The sequence below is a fragment of the Protopterus annectens genome, chromosome 1.part1 (genome assembly GCF_019279795.1).
Source record: "Protopterus annectens isolate FY-2018-M chromosome 1.part1, PAN1.0, whole genome shotgun sequence".
Taxonomy (NCBI): Eukaryota; Metazoa; Chordata; order Ceratodontiformes; family Protopteridae; genus Protopterus; species Protopterus annectens.
In genome coordinates, this window is record NC_056726.1 from 1,570,780,648 (window position 1) to 1,570,799,686 (window position 19,039).

Consider the following 19,039-nt stretch of genomic DNA (forward strand, 5'->3'; position numbering starts at 1 on the left):
ATTTTGTAACATCTTAGGGCTGAGGATTTGCGTCGTGAATTTGGTCGTTATGGACCAATTGTAGATGTGTACGTGCCCCTTGACTACTACACTCGTCGACCAAGAGGATTTGCATACATTCAATATCCTTTTTTCAGTTTTAAACATTTTAACCATTCTTTCTTACAGGTTAGTGTTATAGGTGTTTGTCAATGATTTGATGTTTGATTCATTTTGTCTAGTGTGCGTTTCTTCTGCAGTCCTGGATGAAAGTCTGTTTACTGCATGTTTTTCTTGAAAGCTTGCAACAGTTTTAGTAAAATTTTATAATTGTGCAGCAAGAAATGTGAATAATTTGACAGAGGATAAGTATTATTGCATGGCCCTAATTTAATTATCTTCTGTTGTTACCCTCAGACAGTGTAAAGCATACAACATGAAAGAGCGTTTTAGAGTAGAAGCAGCCATTAAGACAAGTAGACAAGCCAAAGACTCTAATCAGGCTTGAAGAAAAGAAAAAGGCAAGGTATGGGGGACAAAAGAAAGTTAAAGCAAAGCTGGAAGAAAGACAAGCCAGTAAGAGTCAAGGCTTCACTTTGTCTGCAAAAGAGGGGAAAAGGTTTTGAAGGGACAAGCCAGTAGGACTCAAGGCTTCACTTTGTCGGCAAAAAGTTTTTTTGAAAGCTAAAGCTGCTGCTGTGCAAGCGCCTCATGTCAAGTCCTGACAAGCCCTTACAAAGTTAAAGACAAAGATCAAGCCAAAGGGTCAAGCTGAATAAAGAAACACTGCCTCACGTATCCTACTGTGCTTTATCTTTTGAATTTTGTTATCTTGACTAAAAAAAAAAATCTTATTTCTGGTCAAGATCAGTAACATTTAATGATGTAGGTTGGAAATAAAACTAAAGGTGAGGTGAAGCGTTGTTTAGCAGGCTCAGGGAGATTGCATTTTATCACCATATGCTTGTGAACTTTGGTGGGCAGAATGATTTAAGTGGAAAAGTATGCTTGACGTTTGCAGTTCTTGCCCATTTCAGTTCTGTGATTTAACAAACAGTCTTGTCTAATTCTGGTCAGTGCAGCATTGCTAATAGCATTCAGCACTGCTACTCACTCATTCAGTCTTTTCTGTTTTATGTGAGACCATCCCTTAATGAGGACAGTAGTATTTGATCAAGAGGCGCAAGGAGGAAGAAATGTAGACTTTTCCAGTGGGGATATTAACACCCCCTGAGCAAATTTTCTGTTTAATAACATCTTCCAGATGTATAAAATAAACAGATGTATATAAAAAAAAGCATAGTGTTAATGAACAAGTTTTTTTTTATTTGACTTTGATATATGTAGTCCCTTTCCCCATCTTGACCATCTTTTGTTTAATTTTGTAAAAGTCCTTTTGTGTGGGACCAAAGAGTTTTGTATGCAAAGCAGTCTGTATCCTTGGACATGTATTGTCCTTTAAAAGTAGCTTGTAGGGGTGCCATTTGGTTCCCTCCATCGTGCTGCAAAACATAAGGCTAAAGCGCAGCAGTGTGACTTTTCAGGGCATCCCAGCAATATGCGTTTTTGTAAACTAAAGCTTACAAAGTTTTTGCTAGCAAACATTAAATGTTTAAGATCAGTCATTTGTCTGTTATCTTATTCTTGGAATGGCAGCACACCTCCTTTTGGGGCTTTTTCAGGGTCACATGCCAAGAGGGGAATACTGCTGGGAGTGGGGCAGTGGTTGGTCTGTCAAATAACCAGTGTTAATGTCCCAGGTAAACTTATTAAAAAAAATATATATATATTTTATTGTGATTTTTTAGATACTGTTTAGACATTGCATCTGTGGTAAGATCTGTAACCCATTGTCTGTTGAAAGTTGCATTTTTGTGCATGTTTTGGGACAGTTTTTCTAGTAGCAGTGTTACCATGAATGTGTTGAACTGAGTTTTAGTTGCGCAGTCTGTGGGTATACATTGAATCTGTGGCTGATGAGTCTGAGGTCCAGGTGCCGTGAACATCAGTAAGTCTAGCAGATGTACAGTGCTGATCATATGGTACTCTGCAAATATACCTAACAGGAGAAGAAGATAATTGATGCTCCTTGCTTGTGAGCAGTATTGGCCCATGTTGGAGCAGTCTCTAGCTGCACTTGAGCTCTTGGGGGGTGAGCAGTGCTGTACAGGATTATATTAAGATATGCGGGAGAGCGTCATCCTCCATATTCCACCCTTTAGGCTGGACATAATTTTGAAGCTGGTCTCGCTACTGTGTGCATGTAATTGCTGTGGAGCAGACTTCCCTGGTGGATAACTTTAACCAGAGCATCTTCGTGTGGGTTTTTTTTTTTTGTGGTCTGAAATTTGGTGCAATTGTGTTTTTGTTACATATTGCACCTTTTGATTTTGGGTTTGTTCCGATACGTACTTGGTCAAGGAGCTGAGTAGGTTTCCTTCCTTCTGATTTCTATTGTAATTCCAAAGTTGAAGTAGGTTAACATTCTTCTTTCCAAACTTATGTTGTGATAAATAGTTATGGGTTCATTTATTCAGATATAGTAGACCCTCACAGTTTTTAAATCTCCTGTCTGCAATGTTAACAGAATGCAAGTGTGGTGCTTGTGCTTTTAATTTCAGGCATGGATATCAAAAATACATAGCAACAATTAGGACAGTTTCAATGCTGTCATCTCAGGGCGAAACTATTGACGCAGCATGCTTGATCTAATGTAAAACTTGGTTAAAATATTTAATGTGCATTGCATCAGATTCATTTTGTAAAATGTTTGTCATCTCTGCAAGTGAGTATTGTTTTGAAGCTCATTTTGATCTCTTCTCTTTCGGCTGTTTCCGTTGGGGGTCGCTACTGCGGATCATTTGTTTCCATTTCTTCCTGTCCTCTGCATATTGCTTAGTCACACCAACCACCTGCATGTCCTCTCACCACGTCCATAAACCTTATCTTAGGCCTTCCTGTTTTCCCTCTTACCTGGCAGCTCCGTCCTTGGCATCCTTTTCCCAATATACCCATCATTCCTCCTCAGCATGTCCAAGCCAGCGCACTCTCGCCTCTGACTTTCTCCAAACCGTCCAACCTGAGCTGGCCCTCTACTGATACTTAATAGTGTCCATCCTTGTCACACCCGGTGCAAATCTTAACATCTTTAACTCTGCCACTTCCAGTTCTGACTCCTGCCTTTTTGTCAATGCCACAGTCTCCAACCCATACAACATAGCTGGTCTCACTACCCTCTTGTTAGACCTTCCACCCTGCCTGTACTCTCCTTCACCTCTCTTCCACACTCACCATTACTCTGAACTGTTGATCCCAAATACTTAGTCATCCACCTTTGCCAGCTTTACTCCCTGCATCCTCACCATTCCTCTATCGTCCCTCTCATTCACACACACATTCTCAGTCCTGCTGACCTTCATTACTCTCCTCTCTAAAGCATATCTCCACCTCTCCAGTATCTCCTCAACCTGATCCCTACTATCACTACAGATCACAGTGTCGTCTGCAAATGTCATAGTCCATGGGGCCTCCTGTCCGATCTTGTCTGTCAACCTGTCCATCACCACTGCAAATAAGAAAGGGCTCGGAGCTGATCCTTGATGTAATCCCACCTTAAATGGATCTGTCACTCCCACTGCAGACTTAACCATTGTCACACTACCCTGGTACATATCCTGTGCCACTCTTACATACTTCTCTGCCACTCCTGACTTCCTCATACAATACCACAACTCCTCTCTAGGCACCCTATCATATGCTTTCTCCCAGTCCACAAAGACACAATGAACTCATTCTGACCTTCCCTATATTTCTCCAACAGTCTCGGAGCAAACATCGCATCTGTAGTGCTCTTTCTCGGCCTGAAACCATACTGCTGATCACTAATCATCCCCTCCCTGCTTAACCTAGCTTCTAATACTTTCCCATAACATCAAGCTGTGACTGATTTTAGTTTTATCCCTCTGTAGTTGCCACTAGTCTGCACATCACCCTTATTCTTAAATGGGTACCAAAACTTTCTCCACTCCTCGGGCATCCTCTGACTTACCAAGATTTAATTTAAACAATCTGGTTAGCACCTCCATGCTTCCACTGGTATGTCATCTGGACCAAGAGCCTTTCCATTCTATATCCTCTTCATAGCTGTCTACTTCCTCCTTGCTAATCTGTTTCACTTCCTGATTCACTATACTCAGATCATCCAGCTCCCTCTTCCCTCCCTTCGTTCATCAGCCCTTCAAAGTACTCTTCCATCTGCTCAACACACACTCCTCGCTTGTGAGTGTTTCCCTCACTATCCTTTATCACCCTTACCTGCTGCACATATTCCCAGCTCAGTCCCACTGTCTAGCCAATCGGTACATGTCCTTTTCTTCCTCTTTAGTGTTCAACCTTTCATACATCTCTCCATATGCCTTATCCCTGACCTTCGCTATACTCCTGTCTACTTCATCTCTGACAAATCCCACTTCGCCAGCCTCTTCCTCTGTAATACTTTCCTGTATTTCCTTATTCCACCACCAGGTCTCCTTGTCCTCCTTCCTCTCTCCAGATGTCACACCAAGCACTTTTTTTAGCTGTCTCCCTTACCATCTCTGCTGTAGTTACCAGCTATTTGCTAACTCTTCACTGCCCCCCCAGTGCCTTTTAACTCTTCCCTGAACTCCACCTCACAATCGCCCTTTTTCAGCTTCCACCATTTGATCCTTAGCACTGCTCTCACACTTGTCCTCTTCTTGATCACCAACATCATTCTATACTACCTAACTTCATTTTCCCGTCACCACTTTACAGTCTCCAATCTCCTGCAGACTGTGGCCCTCTTGCATAGGATATAATCCAGCTGTGTGAATCTTCCTCCACTCTTGTACGTCACCGTATGCTCCTCCCTCTTAAAATGTGTTCACCACAGCCATGTCCATCCTTTTTGCAAAATCCACTACCATCTGACCTTCTGCATTCCTCTCCTTACCATTCCTGCCCATCACTTCCTCATCCCTCTGTTCCCTTCACCAGCATGCCCACTGAAATCCGCTCCAATCACCAGTCTCACCACCTTGGGTGCACTCACCACCACTTCATCCCACTCGCTCCAAAATTTTTCTTTCTCGTCCATCGCACACCCAACTTGCGGAACATTCATTACACCATCAATTTCCAGCTTCTTAAACATCACTCTATCCAACACTTTTTTTTTTTTTTCATCTCCAAAACACTCTTTGCATACTGTTCCTTCAGGATAACCCCTACCCCATTTCTCCTCCCCATTCACACCATGATAGAACAGTTTGAACCTGCCTCCTATACACCTGGCCTTACTCCCCTTCCATCTGGTCTCTTGCACATGCAGTATTATCAACCTTCCTTCTCTCCATCACATCAGCCAGTGATACTGCTGACATTCAAAGTTCCTACCCTCACTACTACACTCCTAACCTTCCTCTTCTTTCTGCTTTCGGGCATGCCTTCCCCCTCTTCTCCTTCGGCCAACAGTAGCCCAATTTCCGCCAGTACCTTTGATGTAAAGTGAAAAACGGTGGTAATTTCATAGTGAACATATGGATTTAGAAAATTAGAAAAATGTAATGGAATTGGCACTATCTGATTTTTTTTTTTTTTTTTTTGTGCGCAGATTTTTGACCTGAATGTAACCTAAACTGAGCTTGCTTAAAGTAAAATCTGAGGTCAGTAGTACTAATGTAGTTTAATCTGCAGCCCCCCATACCCCACCATTAGTCATTGGCCTATTTGGGTAACCGCAGGGATGTTTGCCCCTTTCCATTCTCAGTTTTCAACCTTTTGGCTTAGGGGGGTGTCCTCGTTACCCCAGCCCAAAAGGGTATTGCCCAAGTTTTCGGGCTGAGCCTAATTGGCCTCCTTCCTTGGAACTATTTCCTTCTTGCAACCCTGCTTCATTTTAATAGACTTCATTTCTTAATCCTTCCTTATGTTTGTGCATACTCTGTAGATATGCTACCGTTTGTATTTGTCTTGGGTTTTTTTTTTTTTTTTTAGTAACATGCAGGCTTCTCCTTGCATTGCTGCTGAATATTGCCTCCCCCATAGGTATATTGGTGTAGGTTCAGTTCTGACTTCATTCCTCTGCAGTACAGGTTTCTGTTAAATGCTATTTCAGTCAATGTTGACCTTCATTCCTTGTTTGTAGTGTGGTGAAAGTCTTGGGGGGGGGGGGATAATTCAAGTAAGTGGTAGCATGTTAAATGTTTTCAGTTTTTTTTCTGTGTGAATGCTGCTTTTTGCTATTTCAAAGCACTGCTGGCTGTGTGCCAGAGATCTGGAGTGCTGCTGTTCTCTTTATAATGCTCCCTACTACCAAGCAGATGTAAGTGTAGATTAAGCAATGATCCTTGAGGGCCATTTCCTGCTAGCCCAGTAAGAATATTGTACCAAGTGGTGGGTTAACAAACCAAGCAGGTATCAGTTAAATTCAGTAAACCAGTACAGATCTATACAAATAACCAACTATATGCATTGGATATATTTATGTGAACAAAGTTAATGTAGTTGAAGAGGGTACTGTAGGAATGGATAGTCACAAATTTGCAGGGTAAACCTGCTAAACTCCAGTGGTTTGGAATGTAAAGAATTGTTATAGTTTAAGTATAGAAAATGTTAAGACTAGTAGCCTTGGTTCTGACTAGCTCAAATCAAGCTGAGTGCTGGCTGGCTATTGAATCTGTTGCTTATCGTAGATTGCCATTCTTTCATGTGTGGGATACCCGTGAACATTAGCAAGATACACTGGTATTTGAAATCTCTCTTGGTCCCAGCACCAGCGTTTTGTCATTCCAATGCAGGGGCTCGTCAGATTCCACTTGATGTGGAGAGGAAACGAAGTCTCCACTTCTCCTTCCCTGCTCAGCCTAGGACTTTGCTTGGAAAGCAGTTTCAGGAGAGAAAATTGGAAGGGGTGTGGGTCATGACTGACTTGCTCATGAGATCCTTGCCCTGATTAAGGCACTTCCTAAAGTTGTTGCAGATAATACTGCAGTCATGTGGTACATCAAGCAAGGGGGATCCAGGTCTTGGCCCCTTTGCAGTGTAGCCACATTAGTTTGGGCTATAGCTTCACAGCAGTCTTGCTGTACAGGCGCATGTCCCATCAAAGCAAAATTGTGTGGCAAACAAGCTGAGCAAGACTAGTAGAATGTCGCAATGGAAACTAGATTGGAAAGTCTTCCAAGATTTGTTCAGCCTGTGGGAAATTCAGGTGGGCCCATTGCCTCCTCTCTGAACAAACAGCTGGCAATATTACGCACCAAGACTCCATGCAAGAAGGCATAAAATGGATACCTTTTCCTTTCTTTCTTTTGACAAAAATGTTCTGTTTTTTCCAGTAATGTCCAGGGATACTGCTGAAGATCCCAAAGGAATCCCCCCAAGATAATTGTGCTGACTCCATTCTGGCCCAGGCAGCAGTGTTCTTGATTTTGGAACTTCAGGGATAGCACAGCAAGATCAGGGGTGTTACAGCCCAACCACAGTTCACTTCATCTGACTGTTTGGATGATGGCCATAATTTTCTTTAGACTCCCATTTACGGGGGACTTGCAGTGGGTATTAATGGAGGCAAAGCCTGCTACTAGAAAATGCTAAATAGCAAATGAAGGGATCTGCCGTCTTTCTTTCTCACTTAAAGGTTACTAATCCAGTCCAACTTTCTAATCTCCTCCCTCTACCCACAATGCCTCACTCCATCCCTGTTGCCTCAGAAGCAGGTTCCACATTCAAGTGACTTGGCTGGCTTATTCAACTGCGAGTGGGTTCCTTTCTCTCTGTTCTCCTCCCTCTAGTTTTCACTGGCCATTTTGGACCTTTCCTTTTTTTTTTTTTCCCTTTTTATCTGTACCATTCCTACAGTACTTTTTCTGGTTACCATTGTTGGTATTTTTCTTTAATGTATTTCTGTTACTACCATGGTTTTGTGCGTGTCCCCCTCTTGTGGAGTTGCTTTTATTAAAACAAATTGTTTTCTTTATCTTCTGTGTTCCTTATCCTCTGTAGTCTTGTCGGACAAGCCAACAAAGTTTAAAAAATGCACTACTTGTGGGCATAAATTTCCAAGCTCTGCGGGCAAGGAGTGTTTATTGTCTTGGGACTGGGCATTTAGACACAGCCACTTTGAATCCTAGGACCCTAGTGGGTAGAAGAAATTAATCTTAAAGGGTCTTCTGTCTCCTTCCACTCAGGGACTCAAAACCCCTCTCTAATTTGAGCAAGTCTGCTCCTCTGGAGCAGCGTAAGCATTCTCTTTTGAAGTCCCCTCTGATTTCTTCAGAGACTCCAACCAAGACCCGGGAGACTGTAGAGTCCAACCTCCCTGGATCTGAAAACGTCTGTCGTTTGCCCGTGCAGTGGTCACTGTTGCTCCAGCAGTCCCTCCCTCGAATCTTACACCTTGGCAGAGTGCTTCCCTTAGGAGTACCATACCAACAGGTGGTTAAGCCACACACTCACCTTGCCTGCTCAGCTTCTCCAGAGACCAAAGTAGCATTCTAGGCCTCTAACCACCACTTCTCTAGGTCCTGCAGAAGCTTGTTGGAAGCAAAAGTTCTCTCAGATCCGGATTGGGGTCTTGCAAGCTTCTCCCCATCAGATCAGTGAGCTGTTGCGTCTGAGACCATCTCCGATCCATCGAGTGGTTTTGAAGCCCCAGGATCCAAAGTCCCCAAGAGATTCCGTCTCTGATCCAAGGAAGGTTTCCTCCCCACTTTGGACCAGACCAGGGCTCAGACCAGGTCATTAAGCCCAAGTGTCTGTATCTGGTATGAAGGGGTTTGGTTTGGCTCAATTTGTCAGATCAGTCCTTTCCCATTGGAGCTTAGGCCCTAGACAGTTCGGATCTGATTCTCCCAAGAGGCTTTGATTTGGTATTGGCCATGATCTGCTTTCCTTGGAACTTCAGCTACGAGAGAGCTGGTCGAGGCTTTTCCCCCAGTCTCCCTGCCTTCGAGGTCAGTTCTGAGCTCAGAGTTTGTCAGATCTCCCCCCCCCCCCCCCCGGTTTGCTTCAGATTTACGACACTTTGATTTGGCAAAATTTATTGAAAGTTCAAAGCTTGCACCAGTTCAGAGCCTGGAATTCATTTGGACAGTTTTAACACATTAACAGAGCATCTCTCCCTCTCCACAGCATTACTTCCATCAGAAACCACGTTCAGGTTATCCTTTCACATTAATCTCCCTCAGCAAGTTTAGTGCTTCAAGCACTTGGGCCTGTGTCATCTGCCATCTTTGTGAGTTCTCTGTGGACTCTAGCTGTACAGTGGTTCATTCTACATCATGTCTTAAAAAAATTTGTATAAAGAAGCACTTTATATTCTGAAGTTTGACACTTTAAGCCCTAATGGTATGAATTTAGAATTTAATTGGAAAGTTTTGTAGTTTGCAGCTATATTGCTTTAATGATTTGAAATGTTTCTAATGTATTGTTTTATTGGTTCATTAGGGGTGTGTGTATATAATGTGGCATTTTCTTAGGTTTTTGTCTTCCTTGAAGGCTTGTAGCAGAGTCGGAAGCAAGTGCAATAAAAGATTTGGTCACTGGTTTGTTATATGCATTCTATATCAACTCGTTTCCAAGTAAAACTTGCCTCAATTTGCAAGCAACACATTTGCTGGTGGGTATAATCAGGTAATCTCTTTTTCTGGGTAGGCCTTTTGTCCATGGATGTGTCTCAACTTGGGGGTGAATTTATTGGGAAGAACTGTCTGTGGCATGCCATCCCCCCCCCCCCAAGAGACTTGGTGGGAGGTTGGCGTAATGGTTAAGGTGTTTACCTTGTATACACAAGGTGTAGGGTTCGATTCTCACATGGGGTAATTGGCTAGGCTTAAAATGGCCCACAAAGGCAGTTATCCTAGTACTTCTAGAAATGAGCAGTCCTTTAGTGTTGGGTCATTTTAACATGTTTTTCCCTTGGGAGCTGTGTCTGTAGGCTGGTACATCAGTAGGCAAGTAGGAACCTTATCTTACCACCTTCAGAGAGGCCACGAGGGTTTGGTAATGGGTGATCTCATCAGACCGCTTTATGATTGACACCCATCCCAGGGAAAATGAACGTGCGTGTGGACAAACGGATTCATTCTGATGCCTGACAAGTGGTCTGTTGGTAGTGAATGTGATCTTAAGTTGCAGGAAGGTTGGCCCCAACACCTGATTTGCTGCCACTCAAGTGCAGCAAGTACTTGGCTCTGATGCCCCCCCTTGAGTCCACACGCATGGCCCTCTGGTGTCCTTTATGCTTATCCTCCTCCCCCATAATTTCCATGATCTTTGCAGAAAGCAGGCTGAAGAGCCACATAATCTTCATTGCCCCCTTGTCACCTCTGATCTGTATCCCATATCTCGTGCTTGGTCTTCTGCAGAGATTTACACCATCTGCATACAGGTTGTAGAACACCTCCGATGGAAGAAAAAAAATGGAGCTGAAAGATAAGTATGGGCCTAGTACAGAGCTCTGAGACACCTAGACTGTAACCAAGAATTTCATCTGTATAATTGTCACGTCCTGTGTAAGCAGTGAAGCAGTCCATGTTGTCAGAAATGCATATATACCTAGTTTTAATTTATTGATCAGTATGACCCTAGTTAAATCCTATGTAAATTACAGCCAAGCACAAGCTTTTGTTCACAGCTCTTATTATATTGTTACAGGACATCACATTACAGGTGGTAATGGATCTGTTTTTAGCATATGTATGCTGATGTATGGTTTCACATCCCAGCATTTCCAATTCTAACTTAATCCAATAGGTCATTTTTCCACAACATGAAAGTGTATTTATGGGTCTGTATGATATTATTTTGGCTTTGTCTTGCTGTCTTTTCCCTTGGGTTTAATAAGTGCATGCCTGCAATCTTGAGGAATGTCTCCCTATTTACACAGCTTAGTAAGTAGATGTGACAGTACTGTAAATTCTTGCTGAACTGTTCTCTGGTTACTATTACTGATGTCTTCTCCCTGTGCTTCTTTTGAATCCAGTTTGCATAGTTCTTTTTCAGTGTAATCTGATTTTCAGTATTTGAGGTTATCTGGATGTCACTAGGGCAACTTCCCTTGTGAAGTCAAAACTGTTGTGCATAAGATTTTGTAAATATCTGTTGTCAGATAATAAAATTTAGAATCTACACAGTTTGTCAATTTGTGTCTTTACTCTTTTCACATCTTGTGCATCTATAAAATGGTTTCCTGCTATGCTCAATATCTTCAAAATTTTCTTGACCTTGTCTTAATTTTTGTCCAGCTTCAGTTTTCAAAGCTGTTTTCTATTTCTATTAGTAAAGTATGTTAAGGAAATCCTCTTGACCATTGTCCTTCTGTAGGTTTTCCACACGTCATTCAGATTAGTTTTACGTACTGACTGTTTTCATATAATCTTTTTATCCTCTCTGCATTGTTTAGATTTCAGTTTGGCAGAATTGTCTAGCAACAAATCAACCTTAATCCCATGTTCAGTGCACATAAGTGGTGGTAAAACTTTTAATGAAATTGCAGTAATTTCTGTAGGAATACAAAATGTCTAGGGTAGTTTGTGTTTTAAAAAAAAAAAAAAAAATTTTCCTGAACAAATGCTGTTAATCTAATGTTGAGTCAATATTCCAATTTGTTTTTGGTAAATTTAAGTCCCCAGCCACTTTTATTCCTCCTCGTGTTTCTTACAAGAGATGTATTCATTCCTCTAGGTTATCAGCACTTGGTCTATACACTCCAATTGCTGTATGTTCAAAGGTTCTCTTGTTACACAATCTATATATTATTGGTGGACTCGGCATGTAATTATCACAGGTCTCCTTTCTAATGCCTGTCATACCACCTCTGTTGAATTGTTTTTATTTTAAGTAAAAATATTTATATCCTGACAGAACTGATTTAAAGTCATTGCTCTTTAACCATGTTTCACAAACAGTAACCTCATCAAACTTGTGGGGACATGGCAAATTTTCCAGTAAAAAAAAAATGCTCCTAGTATTAACTGCCATTAGAGATGCATCGATTTTTGCATTCTGTGAACTGTTAAATTTTCGACCTGGCAAAAATTCTGCCTTGTTTGTCAAATTGAACACATTTGCCCAAGGTTAGGCTGAAGATGCTTCTCGTGCATCTGTATTTTTGTTTTTATTTTTTTATGTAGGTATTGACCCAAAAAATCTTTTCACTGTGACCTGGATCTCCTTTCTAATACCTGTACAAGCTATACTACGAGGTCAGTCTGCAGATGATCGTGGGAGACTAATGGGCTACTGACCTGGAGGTCATTTTAAGCCTAGCCATTTCAACCCAATGTAATACTGTAGAAATAGTTAATACCAGAGATTTCATTTAGTGATGGTCTATGTCCAGGAGGGTTATGGGTGCTATCCCTGGTAAGAATTTCTGACATTAATAAAAAAGGTTGTTACATTAAGGCATTCTAAGGCCTGACCTGGAGGTCATTTTAAGCCTAACCATTTCAACCCAATGTAATACTGTAGAAATAGTTAATACCAGAGATTGCATTTAGTGATGGTCTCTGTCCAGGAGGGTTATGTGGTCCCACTCCACAAAGGCGGTGCCTCTACGGACCCTGGTAATTACCGCCCCATAAGCTTAACAAGTCTAGTCTGCAAAGCTATGGAGAGGATCATAATGGAGCTCATAAACAAAGATATAGGGGACTTGCAGACATTGGACCCGACCCAGCTTGGCTTCGTCAAGGGAAGATCATGCCTTTTGAACTTGGTCGACTTCTTCGAAACTGTCACCAAGGCCATTGATGAGGGAAAGGCAGTCCATACAGCCTACCTTGACCTTGCAAAGGCTTTCGACACAATACCCCACTCGGGTATTGTAGAAAAACTTACCAGCTTAAATGTAAACCCATATGTCACAAGATGGGTTGCAAACTGGCTTAAGGACAGAACCCACAGGGTTAGAGTTGCTGGCGCTATGTCAGACTCCAAGCCGGTCACAAGTGGTGTCCCACAGGGCTCTGTCCTTGGCCCCCTGTTGTTCGGCATCTACTTCAGAAGTACAGGCCAACATGGGAGGACTTTGGCTGACAAAGTTTGCAGACGACTGCAAACTGGGCGCCATAGTGGAAAGTGCATCGGACACGGATATCCTTCAGAAGGGACTCACGGAAACAGCTGGTGCCAGAGCCATGGCCTGAAGTTAAACGCCAAAAAATGTATAGTCATACCCTTCGGGAAAAACAAGGTAACCCCAAGCTACCATATAGGTGGCAATCCACGAAGCACAGAAGAGGTTATCAGGGACCTGGGGACCCAGGTTGACAGTGGCCTTTCTTTTGACACTCACGTTGCTAAAGTGGTTAGAAAGACCATCTACATTGCCCACCTGATCTTGAAGGGATTCACATCCAGATCTAGTGAGGTCATTGTTCCCCTGTACTCTTCACTTATCAGACCAATGATAGAGTACGATAGAGTACAATGCCCCATTCGGGATGTATCTCACCCGACATCTGCAGCAATTGGAGAGACCCCAAAAGTTCCTCACCAAAAGGATAAAGGGACTTCAAAATCTGTCATATGCTGCCAGATTGAAGGAACTCCAGCTCTATTCAGTCGCATACCGTCTGCTCAGAGGTGACATGTGCCTGACATACAAGGCTATGTCCAACCCGGAATTAATGGACATGCTCCACCTTAAAAAATCCAAATCCACCAAAACCACTAGAGCAAGCGATTTAAACCTTAGCACGGATATAAATAGGAGTAGAGCAAGCGACTTAAACCTTAGCACGGATATAAATAGGACGTGCTGGAGGGATAGATTTATCACTCGGAGACTCTCTATGCTGTGGAATAAAATCCCGGTCCATGTGAGGCAGAGCACCTCGCTGGCTCTGTTCAAGAGAAATCTTGACCTGTGGATGGGAGATCGTAGGTTTACCCTGGGAATCATCTCTGTGTCACTGCTGGACAGAGGCACAACAAACTAATGGGCACAGTATTTTTTTCATATAAGGGGTGGCGTAAGCCACAAAAATTTGGGCTAGGCTTATAAATGCCTTGGGGCAGATAGCCTAGTATAAACCTATGAACCTATCCCTGGTAAGAATTTCTGACATTAATTAAAAAGGTTGTTACATTAAGGCATTCTAAGTTCTGCTTCGCATCATGCTTTTACTGCAGTTTTGGTAATCCCACTGTGTTAATTGCTTATTACATTTGTAAGTATACTAGTCTCGTCAGATGATTTTGTATAGCCACAGCTTGAGCCATGTTGTCAGTCTGTTTCTATTTTTCTTAGTGATGTTCTTCAGTCCCTCCATGTTCAATTTTGATTTCTTCCTCCACTTCCTTTTCTGTCCTCTTGTTTTGGGGAAAAAAAATGATTCCTTGTTCTGTAGACTGAATTTTTTTTTTATAAAGAAAATTATCGTTCTTTGTAGTCTGTTTACACAACAAAGCAGCGTCTTCTAGTATGTATTCTCTCTACTTTACGTTACAAACATTTCTGTTTATTTGCTGTGAAATTCTTCCTCCATTTCGTTTGTTTTGATTCCTCTGATTGCTGAGGACTTGTATACAGAATTCCAAAGCAGTTAGTGGCATTAAGTGATCGTTAGACAATAAACACATCAGTCCAATCATTAGCAAATGTAACAACAGATGTTCTTAGTGTTTCCCTGTTGCAGTAATTACATTTGGGTTATCTGCTTGCAGGTAGCCCTCAATCTGCCTGATTAACAAAGTCTTGGGTCCTGCGTCTGTTGCTGTCCCTTCCATAACGTCTGGGGTATAAAACATGCAGCCGACGCCATTAACACCAGGCTTTCTTGCCATGCAGTGCCCGAAGAAGCAATTCACAAGTGCCAGTCGGCTGACTCCTGAAATTTGTTTGTTTCAGAACAGAAGTCTTCAACTAAAGCCAAGTACCCTGTTGGGGAAACATTTTCTTGCTCGTTACTGATGTCAGTAAAAGTTAATTGCGTTACTTGTGGAAAGAAAATATCTCTTTTCATTCGTACTGTATTCCTTGCCTAGGCTCTGACCACGACGTACCTTGCTGTCGGTTTTGTGCTTTAGTTAATCGGCGCACTCTGTCTGTATATTTTCGCCTCTAAATATTTCGGTTCTCTGTTTAATTATCCAGAAATGTCGTCTGTCAGCCATCAAGACTACTGGAATTCCGAAAAAAAGCAAAGACAGGCCGCTGAGGTCCAAAACTGCTGACAACGCTTATCCTAAGCCAGTTGGTGTGCCAGTACTCATTGAGGTGCTTTCGCAGCCACGGATACCCGCTACTTCTGATTCGCAGGCCTCTGAGACCCATTCGGCATCCAGTATGTCGCAAGATGCTTCAACTATGGAACCTGCAGATATCTCTACCTTGGATGGGTCCAGAGCCGCTGTGCAGGCACCAGCTTCTGAGGGTGTATACAGGCCTACGGACTTGCATATCAAACCGCCTCCTTCACTTGGGCCTAAATCTTGAACCATGCCTAAAAAACAAACAATCTACGATCTAATTACTCTAATCAGGGGTAGCCACCCCCCACACCTTCTAAGAGGCCTAGTACTGAAGTTGTTTATGAATCTTTTGACCAGGCGTCTGTTTTTCTGATTCTTCTGATCTGGGTTTGCCCTTCTCTACCTATGAGGATTCTGATGCAGAGGACTCTATATTCCCTCTGCTTCCCCTCAAGAGGATTTTTCTTTTGGGGAAACCTTACATACTCTAAGGGAGCATTTCCACTGGGAAAGCCAGGATTTTTCTGTTTTCAGAAAAGAGGCTTAGGGATTTCTTACTACTACTTCAGCATAGGCCTTTAGCTATTCTTTCTGTACTAGACGTAGTTGATGCTTTTTCGGAGTCTAGTTTGGCCCCTGATTTCCTCCTGCTACCAGAAAACCTGACTGATACTACAGGGTCCCTGAGTCACACAAGTTCCTTTTTAAAAATCCTATTGCGGATCCAGAGACGATTTCACAGGGAGCCAAGGGCATTAAGGCTTCTACTGCGAAAAAATCCTACCCCTTCTGGTAGAGACTCCAGGCTCTGGATAGGTGGGGTAAGAAGGTTTATACTTCTGCAACCTTGGCAGTTAGGGCTTTAAACTGCCAGTTTCATATGTTAAAGTATCAGAAAGATTGCTTAATCAGAAAATTATTATTCCTGACTGTGTGGAAAATAAAGAATTACAGGATTTAATGCATTCTGCTAAACAAGTTGGGAAACCTACTTTGCAATGTGGTTTTGATTCATTAGAGACCTCTTGCAGGGCTGCTGTTACTGGGTCTGTGCTAAGAAGTCATAGTTTCATAGTATAGTACTAGGCTATCTGCCCTGGGGCATTTGTAAGCCTTGCCATAGTGATGTGGCTTTTGCCACCCCGTGAAATGGTACAAAAAATGTACAGAATAAATTTAGAATACTGTGCCTCTATCTAGTAGTGACACAATGAAGGTCCCCTTATATAATATAATTAGTTTACTGTGCCCCTGTCTAGCAGTGACACAGCTGTGACCCCTCGGGTAAACTTACGATCTCCCATCCACTCATCAAGATTTCTCTTGAGTCAGTGAGGGGCTCTGCCTAATACGAACTGGGATCTTGTTTCAAAGCATGGGAAGCCTCTGGGTTGGGAATCTATCCCTCCAGCATGTCCTATTCATACTTGTGCCGAGGTTCAAGTCTTTAGCTCTCGTGGTCCTGATGGATTTGGATTTTTTGAGGTGGAGCATGTCCATCAGATCCTGATTGGACATGGCCTTGTACGTCAGGCAGAGATCACCTCCTGAGTAGGCGGTATGCTACTGAATAGAGCTGAAGTTTCTTTAGTCTGGCAGAACAAGACATGTTGGAGACCCTTGATCCTCTTGGTGAGGTACTTTTGTGGTCTCCAGCTGTTGCAAATGCTGGGTGAGGTAAATACCAAATGGGGCATTGTACTCAATCATGGGTCTGATGAGGGAGGAATATAGGGGTACAATGACATCCTTGGATCTGGATGTGAATCCCTTCATGATGAGGTGTGCAAGGTAGAATGTTTTTCTAACCACTTTGGCAACTTGGGTGTCAAATGAGAGGTCACTGTCGACTTGGGTCCCTAGGTCTCTGATTACTTTTTCCCTACTCAGTGGGTTGCTGTCTGTGATAATTTGTGGGTACTTTGTTTTTCCCAAAGGGGATGACTATACATTTTTTGGCATTTAGTTTAAGGCCGTGACTCCGGCACCAGTTGTCCGTTTCTGTGAGGCCTTTTTGTAAGGTGCGTGTCTGCTGGTGTATCTACTATGGCGCCTAGTTTGCAGTCATCTGCGAACTTGGTCAGCCACAGCCCTCCCATGTTTGCTTTAACATCTGAGAAATAAATGCCGAACAAGAGGGGTCCCAGGACAGATCCCTGTGGGACACCACTTGTGACTGGCTTTGAGTCTGACATTGCTCCAGCGATTTTAACTTTATGGGTTCTGTCCTTAAACATTTTGCAACCCATCTAGTGACATAAGGTTTTACTTGTAAGCTGTTGAGCTTATCTCTGATGCCTGAGGGGGGATATTGTGTTGAAGGCCTTAGCCAAGTCCAGGTATGCTGTATGGACTGCTTTGCCCTCATCAATGGCTCTAGTGACTGTTTCGAAAAAGTCAGCCAGGTTTAAAAGGCAGGATCTGCCCTTTACAAAGCCGAACTGGGTGGGGTCAAGTGTCTGTAGGTCCCCTATGTCTGTTTAGAAGTTCCATAATGATTCTTTCCATAGCTTTGCAGACCAGGCTGGTTAAGCTTATGGGGCGGTAGTTTCCAGGGTCTGTAGAGGCACCCCCCTTGTGAAGTGGGACCAATGTTGCTGTACGTCAGTGTTCAGGTACATATCCCAAAGTAAGGCTAATGTTAAATAGCATTTTTATGTGTGGATTAGCTCCTCTTGGAGTTCACGTAACACACAACCCGGGATACCGTCAGGTCCCATTGATGCTGTGTTTTTTGCTTTGTTTAGGGCGGTTCTCACTTGGACATTTGAGATGACAGGGAGATTACATTCAGCTGGGATAAGTATTTCTTCTTTTTGGGGGTGAAGGAAGGGAGTAATTTGCACTGAACCTGTCAGCCAGAATGTTGGCAATATCTGTGGGTTCAGTGTGTTTTTTGTTGTGAACCAACTCTGAGTATATCTGAGGGTTTCCGCCCAGGTTTCTAACCTAGCTGAAGAAGGCTTTGTGGTTATCTTTAGTGTCCTTAGCGATTTTTCTCTCAAAGTTTGCCTTGGATGTTTTTATGAGAGAACGTAGTTTTCTGCTAATGTTGATCAGAGATGTCTTCCCTTCATGGGATTTTGCTCTGACGTGCAGTAGCTTCCTTCTTTTGTTATACAATTTGTTTATGGCTGAGGTCCACCAGACAGGATGCTTACCTTTGGTAGAGAGGGACTTGGATTTGTTTGGGATTGCGTGATCCATGCATTCTTGGAGATGTCCATAGAAAGCATTTGTGAAGGATTCTGCATTGTGGGATGTGGTATCCACTGGCACAGTGGGCTTAGTGAAGTCTGCTTTTGAGAAGTTTTTCACTGTGGTCTTTTGTGCTGGGGGTGGAGGTGGGATATTTATGTCCAGGGTGATTAGTTTGTGGTCAGATCTCACTAGTGAGGGGTATACTTCCGGTGTGGAGCATTTTGTCCCCATGTTTGTGATGGTCTAGTATATTATCTCCCCTAGTGGGAGAGGTGACTAGTTCCAGTGCATTTGAATTTATGAATTCCAGGAACCTTTGGGTTAGGGTATTGGGGCTAGAATAATGTACCCAATCTATGTTTGGGTAATTGAAGTCTCCCAGTATGATGGTACTTTGTGATACATTCATATCCTCCAATGTCTTCAGGAAGGCTGAGTGGGGTTCTTGAGATTGGGAGGGTGGTCTGTAACATGCTACCAGTTGTATAGCAGTTTTGCCTATGGTTAGTTGCACCTGTATGGTCTCTGATGCTTCGTGTTGCTACTAACCTGGAGGTGTGGGTGTCCTTTATGAATATGGACACTCACCCTCCCTTTGTGGTTCGGCCCGGGTTTTGGGGCCGAAAAGCATGATACG

The 19,039-nt window shown here is 42.8% G+C and overlaps 1 protein-coding gene across 3 annotated transcripts in view; it reads left to right on the forward strand.

Annotated features, from left to right (window-relative positions):
• The window catches only part of SRSF10 (serine and arginine rich splicing factor 10), a 456,955-nt gene that overhangs the window by 18,862 nt on the left and 419,054 nt on the right, over window positions 1–19,039 (forward strand). For all 3 annotated transcript variants that reach the window (XM_044083347.1, XM_044083340.1, XM_044083356.1), the window contains exon 2: window positions 18–122. In XM_044083347.1, the coding sequence (XP_043939282.1) occupies window positions 18–122 (105 nt within the window). The remainder of the gene's footprint in view (window positions 1–17; window positions 123–19,039) is intronic.